The sequence below is a fragment of the Drosophila takahashii genome, chromosome 3L (genome assembly GCF_030179915.1).
Source record: "Drosophila takahashii strain IR98-3 E-12201 chromosome 3L, DtakHiC1v2, whole genome shotgun sequence".
Lineage (NCBI taxonomy): Eukaryota > Metazoa > Arthropoda > Insecta > Diptera > Drosophilidae > Drosophila > Drosophila takahashii.
The window spans coordinates 32998105-33007370 of NC_091680.1; the positions used below are offsets into that span (position 1 = coordinate 32998105).

A 9266-nucleotide genomic window follows, 5' to 3' on the forward strand; every position below is an offset into this window, starting at 1 on the left:
TTGAGTCTACCTATACACTTGCTTCTGATCTCTCATTATCATTGCATCCTTCTCACTCCAAAAATTGGAATTGTAGCAAAGGAGAGCAAGTGTTTTGTAGCAAAGGAGAGCAAGTGTTTTTTTTTGTATAGCCCTCTTCTAATTGCCTCCTTCTCACTCCCAAAAATCGAATTGTGGCAAAGGAGAGCAAGTGTATTTTTTGCATACGCCTCTTCTAATACTTGCGATATTAATTTGCTAAATCAATGAAAATATATATAATCATTTTAGATTCCTTAAAAACATATATTAAATTCAGATTGTTTAAACAAATATAATAAATAGCTATACCTGAAGCGACTTCGTTCGCTTAATATTAGTTTGGAGTTAGGAAATTGGGTTGTCAGGACTTTCTTATTTCTTTTTTGCGCGTTTTTTGAAAACCTTTGTGTAAACAACCTTTGTAGAAGATCCTTCAAGAGAGAGAATCAGAAGGATACTGGCATATAATAAATGAAAGTGATCCAAGTAAAAGTTGTGAACTGGTATACTTTTTATCAGTTACAATGTTATCAATGCAATTTTAATTTGCGCACAAATATGTATACTTGTTTGTAAATTGGAATTTGTTGTTTCCAAATTTCTTGTTTTGAATGAAACGAAAACCTTTGTACACACAGTAAAAGATTGGCATCCAATACAAAAACAGCAAAGTAACGTATTATTTTCAGATTCCACATTTGATCGATTATTACTAATTTTAAGCTCAAAAAAATTTTGCATTGGCTGAAAGGAAATAAATCATTTTATTTGTATTTAAGCACATTATCTAATTTCGAATAGAAACATACACACACATTGTGTGTATGTACATGTATTGTACATACATATAAGCAAATCAAAACATATCCAAATATACATATGTACATACGTATTTGGTCAAAAGTTCGAATCTTAAGATTAATATTTAACTTGGAAACATTTTGGCTTTGCTTACAGAATTTGTAGTAATTTTCTATTTTCTTCCATGGTGGAAATTAAAAAAGGTTCTTACTTCTGCTACAAAATGAAAAATAAAACAGAAGCATTTGATCCACATGACTGACTATTGATCGAAAATCATTTTGATCGGAGTTTAAGTTTTTAAAATCCAAAACAAATTTAACTTAAATTGCCTCTTTCCCCTCCCATTTCTTGGCTGTTGCTCTCTCGGCCGTCGCTGGCTTGCCATCCGCTCTCTGGGTTTCGCTCTCTCGGCGGGCCCCCACAAAATGCAACGCAATAACTTAGGAAATCAAAATAAATTCGTTAAAAATACTTTAAAAAAATGTTAAAAACTTAAAAAATTAAACTTAAGCATTTGGGCCATAGAATAACCATTTACTAAAAAATCATCTCGATCGGAGCAGCGGTTTAGATTTTTTAAATCGAAAAGTTAATTTTAAATGTAGCCCCCAAATTATGGGGGATATCGAAATTTCTTTTAGATTTCTAATTAGGCCCTTTCAAGACCTAAAATTCTGCAAAATCAAAATTTCGAAATTCCAACCACTTTAGAAGCTAAGCTTAAGTAAATCTAATGATTTTTTGCTCTAAATATGGATATTGGAGCTGTTTGGGGCCACTGGGGGGACATGTCGGACCTTAGTGGGCGCCTACGCCCCCAATGGAATACTGTGAAAAAATTTTGCTGCTCTGGCTCTTATGGTTTAGGCTGTGGTCGTATCCCCCTAAAAATCGGTCTTTCATTTTATAATCTTTAGAGATGAGAACATTAGAGGAAGAATCTCTGACCAAGTGCAAGGCAATAATAAGGAAGATGAAGCGTGCGATGCAAAAACAAAGAAACATCAACATGGATGTCAAGGACGGTACAGCTGAACTTACGGAGCTCTTCGATGTTATAGAAAGCTACAGAGCGAGCTGGAAAAAAGCTGAAGTCGAAAAACTAAAAGAAATGAGTAAGGCAATACCAAAGACCTTGAAGATAGTCGACACCCCGCTGTCGTCAACCCAAAAGAGAGCAGCTACCAGCCCGGCATTACAGGACTCAAGCAAAAAAGCCAGAGATAAAGAATTAAATAATGGCTTTCAAACAGTGACTAACAAAAAAAGGAAAAAATATGCAAAATCGGACGAACGAAATTTAAAAAGAGACGTTAATGGAGAAAAGAAAGATAAACCTAGGTCAAGAGTAAGATCTCGACCAGATGCTGTGCTAGTAAGGCTAACTGAAGGAAAGAGCTATGCAGAAGTTCTGAGGGACCTACGAAATAGCGTGAAACCAGAAAATGATGTCAGTAATATCCTGTCGATAAGAAAAACAAAATAAGGTGACATGCTTCTAGAATTGTCTAGGGGGAGCAAAGCCGAACTATTATGCGAAACTATCAAGACCAGGCTCAAGGGTGATGCAACAGTTAGAACCATGAAACAGCAAACCAAACTGGAAATTCGAGATATAGACAGTTTTAGAGAGGAAAGCGAGATCATTTCCGCAATTAAAACTGGGATAGGAGATACTACCGAAGAAATCAAAATTCATCTGACTGGAGGAAATAGCTCGGAGCAACGACGGCCTTCGTTACCTTAACGACAGAAGATGTAGCGAAAATATTGAAGGACCCAAGAATCAGGATTGGCTGGACCCTGTGTCGAGTAAAAGAATGCATCGACACTATGCGATGCTACAAATGTTTTGGAGTGGGACACACGCAAACGGATTGTAAGGGACCAGATCGAAGAAACCTATGTATCCGATGCGGAGAGGCTGGGCACAAAATGAAAGAATGCAAAAACCCAGTAAGATGTTGTGTTTGCGCAGCGGAGGAAAGGATAGAGCTAAACCACCTTCCTGGGACAACAAAATTTCATAGCGGTGCAAGTAAAAACAGGGAATGAAAGTCCTACAGGCAAATATGCACAGAAGCAGAACGGCCAATGATCTGCTGCTTCAAATAGCGTTGGAGCATCATGTTGATCTAGCCATTATTAGCGAACAATACAAAACTCGGGAGGACGGTCTGTGGATAGAAGATGAGACGAAAACCGCGGCTTTATGGATCCCAGCTTTCAGCACCGTTACACACCACACCCCCATTAGACAGAATTGCTACGTATCAGCACAAGTTGCGGACTGGACCGTTATTAGCTGCTACCTAACACCCTCCGATGACATTACGACTTTCCAAAGAAAACTCGAAGATATCGAAGATGCTGCCAAGCAAGCTCAGGGAAAGGTTATATTAGCAGGTGACTTTAACTCAAGAGCGGAAGAATGGGGCATGGCATCAACCAACTCCAGAGGCAGGAAAATTCTAAACATGGCCGCAAGACTCGGAATGGTAGTTGCAAACATAGGATCAGCCGCTACATTTAGACGACCTGGAAATGAAGGAACAATCCCGGACATAACGCTTGTGTCGGAAGAAATGGCAAACAAGGTCGCCGAATGGAAAGTATTAGAAATCTTTAACGGAAGCGATCACGAGTATATTTCCTACAAGCTGACACAAGGCGATCAAAATCGCTCTGAAAATCGTCTTAGCCTAGGAAAAAAGGGATGGAACGCAAATAGACTGAGCAAAACAAAGCTCATCAATGAAATTGATAGAAAAGCAGATACTATACGGCAAAAACGACGAGAATATAATCAACGACACTATGTCAATTATTAAAAAAGCGTGCAACGTCGCAATGCCAAAACGGGGAAACCCACACAGGCAAGGTCAAGAAGCATACTGGTGGACAAATGAAATAAAAATCTTAAGAGAGAAATGCCTCAAAACTAGACGCCGCCTCACCCGAGCAAGACGTAGAGGAATATTTACTGCCCAGGAACAGGAGTACAAAAAAGCTAAGAAGGATCTTAATATTGCTATCCGGAAATCCAAGATTAATAAATGGAAGTGCCTTTGCAACGATGTTAACTCTGACCCTTGGGGACTAGGCTATAAAATCGTCATGAAGAAACTTAGGTCCCGGAGATCCTTGCCGGAACTACAGGTAGAACAGATGGACAATATTGTCGGAGCACTCTTCCCTACTCATGAGATTCGGCCGCGGAGAAGAACGGTGCCCGACCTCGAAGAACGAGTAGACATGTTTACACTGGAAGAATCTGTCAGGTCAACAAATAGTTTAAAAAGTAGGAAAGCTCCGGGACCCGATAACATACCTGCGGAGGTCCTGCAAGCAATTGCAGAGAGGCGACCTAATCTTCTGCTCGATATGTTTAATGCTTGCATCCGAAAAGGACTATTTCCCAAGCAATGGAAACTGCAACGTCTGGTTCTGATAAGCAAGGTCTAAGGAGATCCCTTATCGCCATCAGCATATCGACCATTATGTATGTTAAATACGACAGGAAAACTCCTAGAAAAGATGATTAAACCTCGTCTAGCAGCAGCAGTTAACAGAGCCGGAGGACTCTCTCCAAGGCAGTTCGGTTTTAGACCAGGGAGGTCCACAATAGAGGCAATTCAAAAGGTGTATTGCGAAGCACTACGAAGCCAACAAGGAAATCACTACTCGAGACCAATAGTACTCTTAGCAACACTGGATGTCAAAAACGCATTTAACAGCGTTAAATGGGAAAATATTACAGACGCACTAGAACACAAATTCAAAATCGGTGGATACCTCTTGAAAATATTACAAAGCTACCTCGAAGACAGGAAGCTACTGTACCAAACAAAGGCAGGCGAGAAATGTGTAAAGGTAACATCAGGAGCTGCACAGGGATCAATACTGGGCCCCGAGCTATGGAATATTAGCTACGACGAAATACTGCGCATAGAAATGCCGGAAGACACAACCTTAGTAGGATATGCGGACGATATAGTTGCAGTTATCTCGGCTAGTGACCCCGAAAACGTACAGCGTAAGCTAAACCAGGTGATGCTCCGAGTTAAAGGATGGATGGACAATAACGGTTTGCAGCTTGCCACGGAAAAAACCGAGTTGTTGCTAGTAACAACGAAGCAGTGGGATCTGCTAGAAATAGATATGAGAGTAGGAGAAAATATCATTAGGACGCAGAAAGTGATAAAATATCTAGGAGTTCGTCTTGAGCCCAAACTGACGTTTAAGGCTCAAATTCAGCACGCTAAAAGCCGGGCGACCGACACTGCAAAATCACTTAGCAGACTCATGGCAAACTTAGGTGGACCAATCCAGTCAAAACGCAAACTACTTATGGAAGTGAACCATGCAATCCTGCTTTATGGATGTGAGGTTTGGGCTAGAACACTGCGTGTAAAGTGCAGACTAAAACCCTTGCTCGAAGTTCAAAGGACAATAGCATTGAGGATAATCAGCGCCTATAGAACGGTATCAGGACCAGCAGCTCTAGTCACTGCGGGTGTAATACCGATTGATCTCCTAGCAAGAGAACGCCAAAAAGTCTACGAGCTAAAGCAAAGTGGAGTAGCGACAAGACAAACAAAAAAGCTGTGTAGAGAAGAGAGCCTGGACTTGTGGCAAAATAGATGGCAACATGAATGCTCGGGAAAATGGACAGCTAGGCTTATACCCAACCTCAAGGGCTGGACAAAAAGAAAACACGGAAACGTTAATTACTTCCTAACTCAAATGCTGACTGGCCACGGCTATTTCAGGGCCTTTTTGCACACTATCGGGAAAAGCGCACAAGCTACGTGCTTTTATGAAGACGCCGAGAGGGACAGTGTAGAACACACTATATTCCATTGTGATCGGTTTCGATCAGAACGCACCGGACTAACGGATGCCATTGGAGATATATCGCCTGAAAACATAGTTGAACGAATGATAAGCAATGAGGCGGCCTGGAATCACGTTAAAGCCTATGTTGGAACGATCTTAAGGTCAAAGAAAAACGATCTTGATAGACGAGAAACGGAATAGACTGACTAGTAAAGAAAGGAAGAGTAAAAGAAAAAAGGAACTGGACGAAAGGATCCAGCAAGGGTAGTCTGGACGCAGACCATCAAAGCGGCTCTGTGGATCGTCTCTCCTGGGGGGCCAACTTTTATCGGTTACGATACGGGTTGGCAAACCAATAGAGACGAGCCATAGAGCTTTGCATTGTACAGATGAGAGCTTATGCTGAGCAAGAGGCCCCACTTCGAAGTAATGCGAAAGCTTTTCCGAAGTGGATACAGGCCTGATGAGCGGGGGGTTTTTAGTGGGTGCGAGCCCCACATACCACATCTACGACGGTAGTGTGAGATGCATAAGGCATTTTCCCCCCCTCAATCCAAAAAAATAAAAATAAATTATTATTATTATTATTATTGTAAATGATGTCGTTTAACTTTTATGATTTTATTCTTTCTTTCTTTTTTTTAATGTTCCGTGTGTTTTTTTCTTCTTATTCCTTCGTTGTGTATCGACAATCGAGTTCACAATGTAATCGAAATCTATTGTCTTATCGATGCTTACTATTAAATTATATAATAGGAAGTACACACTAAAATACCATGCACAGCATAACAGTATGTTCACACTTAATACTATTTAGTATATATTCACATATGTTTACAACTCGGTCAACCTGACAAATTGATCGACCTCGATCAATACTATGTACATAATGCTACAGTCTTCTTTAATATTTGTAACCATGGTTTTAACCTTGCTGCTTCTAAAATCCCTTTATAAGGTAACTGAGTTAATTGACAGTTATCCACATCCGTAACTTCATATCTATCGTTGTCAAAAACTCTATTTATTTTATAAGGACCTCTATATTTAGGCGCAAATTTTTTACAAGTGCCAGGTGTTACATTAATATTTCTTATTGCCACAAAATCTCCAACACTATATTCCGTTGGCGCTTTCTGTTTAGCTGCTTTGATCATTTCATTTCTTTTCTGAGACTCTACAATCCTTAAATTTGCTTTATCCCTTATATCTCTTAAATCTATTTCTCTGTCTTTATTTAATTTATCATCTAAATACTCATATAATTCATCAACTATAGGACCTTTTTGATCTACTCCAAAGAGGATCATGCTTGGTGTTTTCAATGTACTAGAATGAACTGAATTGTTGATCGCATGTTCAACCTTATTTATAAGTTTATACCAGTCATCTTGATTAATTGGATTAGATAATTTTCCTAACATTGGTGTCACCACTCGATTTACTCTCTCAACCTGTCCGTTTGCCTGGGGAGCACATGTCGCCACTTTTATATGACCAATATTTCGTTCCGCTAAAAATTCACTTAACTCTAATGAAGTAAAGCAACTACCTCTATCAGAGATAATCCTGCGTGGCCTACTATAAAATTCAAAATATTTACTTAAACTCGCAATTACTTCACGTGTGCTTGTAGAATTTACAGGGAATAACTTCACAAACTTTGTAAATGAGTCAATTACTACTAATAAATGTTTCCTTTTTGATTTTATACAAGGCAAGGGCCCTAAATGATCTATGTGAATCGTATCAAATGGTATCGGCACTTTGGGTATACTGTGTAAGATTCTATTATTGACTGACTTTGGGACACAATGTAAAATGCACTTCAAACAATTCCTAATTAACTCATCTATTTTCGTTCTCATTAAGGGAAACCAATACTTAGACTTCATATTATTGTAACACTTATCTGCAGCTAAGTGGCCTAGTTTTTCATGTGTCAATTTAATTAAATCATCTCGAATACTTGATGGAACATATAAAGTCCTATTCTGACTCGTATCTTCGTGATACACAACACCATCTAACAAAACAAAACTTTTTACTGGTCCTTCTGCTAACTCATCACGTATTTTACTAATAACTTCATCCCTCATTTGCTCTGTTTGTAAAAGGAAATCTATATCATTTGGCATAGCTCCCACTGTGCCCACCACTAAATCAACTAATTCTACTTCTTTTTGTAATTTTGATAAATTTCCAAATTCCACAAGCCTTGAATTTTCTAAAGCTTTAAACTCTGCTATCTTTTCCACTGATTCTGAAACATCTGACGACTCTGACGATTCTACTAATTCTACTAATTCTGACTTTTCTGACGACTCTAAAAACTCTGACGATTCTGCTAGTTCTGACTTTTCTGACGATTCTACTAATTCTGACTTTTCTGACGATTCTACTAATTCTGACTTTTCTGACGATTCTACTAATTCTGACTTTTCTGGAACTACACACGGTTCTTCCATTACCCTTTCTACCTTATTACTTAACAATTCCGTTTGCCTACTTAAAGCATCAACATGCGGCATACTTTCGCCAGGACGGTGTTCAATTTTATAATTGTAGTTCTCTAATTCTAATGACCAACGAGCAATACGGGGATTGATAGACTTTTTGCTTAATGTTTGTACTAAAGAATGACAATCCGTCACAATTTTAAAGGGCATATGTTCCAAATATACTCTAAAACGACGAAGAGCATAAATAATCGCAAGCGTCTCAAGTTCGAAACTGTGGTACCTCGATTCGGCTGCCGAAGCCTTTAATGAATAAAAAAAAACCGGATGCATTTTCCCATCGTTCTGTTTCTGCATTAAAACTGCTCCAAAACCTCTAGAACTGGCGTCAGTATGTAATTCCGTTTCACGATTAGGGTTAAATATTGAAAGTACTGGCGGAGTTGATAAACGATTTCTTAAGTCCTGAAAAACTTTCATTTGTTCTTCATCTATTGGGAACGGTCCTCCTTTCTTTAATAGTTCAACTAACGGTCGGGCTATACTTGCATAAGACGGAACAAATCTACGAAAATATGAGAACATACCTAAACAAGAGTGAAGTTGTTTTGTATTATTCGGGAATTTTTTATAACTGCTATATGCGAGTCATTAGGCAAAATCCCTTTATTGCTAACACTGTACCCTAAATAATCTATCACTTTTCTTAAAAATAAGCTCTTCTTAAATTTGATTTCTAAATGAAATTTTGATAATCGTTCCAGCAATTGTACCAAGATTTCGAAGTGTTCCTCTATTGTTCTTGTAGCTAATACTATATCGTCCATATAAACAACAATTTTGCGATTTCTAATTAAATCCATCAGGCTGTTAGAAATAAATCGTTGAAATACTGACGGCCCATTTCGCAATCCAAATGGCATTCGCAAATACTCAAACTGTCCTCGTGGCGTTACAAACGATGTATACTTTATAGAACTTTCTTCAACACCGACATGATGGTACCCACTTTTTAAGTCAATAACCGAAAAACAATTTTTTCCTTCTAAATACTCAAGGCAATCTTCTATTAAAGGCAAAGGAAAATTATCACGAACTGTGCACTTATTAAGGCTTCTGTAATCAACACACAACCTGATTTCA

At 38.6% G+C, this 9266-nt stretch overlaps 1 protein-coding gene across 1 annotated transcript; it reads left to right on the top strand.

Moving 5' to 3' along the window:
* Positions 1 to 2876: 2876 nt before the first annotated feature.
* LOC138912970 (uncharacterized) lies at positions 2877 to 4290 on the top strand. Its single transcript, XM_070215021.1, has 2 exons — positions 2877 to 3437; positions 3817 to 4290. Exons 1-2 carry the CDS (start codon positions 2877 to 2879, stop codon positions 4288 to 4290), a joined length of 1035 nt encoding a protein of 344 aa, XP_070071122.1.
* The last annotated feature ends 4976 nt before the right edge of the window (positions 4291 to 9266 follow it).

Excerpts from the sequence above, each read along its gene's own strand:
- LOC138912970 (XM_070215021.1), top strand. The coding sequence starts at position 2,877 with ATGAAAGTCCTACAGGCAAATATGCACAGAAGCAGAACGGCCAATGAT. Across the intron at positions 3,438-3,816 it reads ACAAGGTCGCCGAATGGAAA|GAACAGGAGTACAAAAAAGC; the intron begins GTATTAGAAATC and ends TTTACTGCCCAG.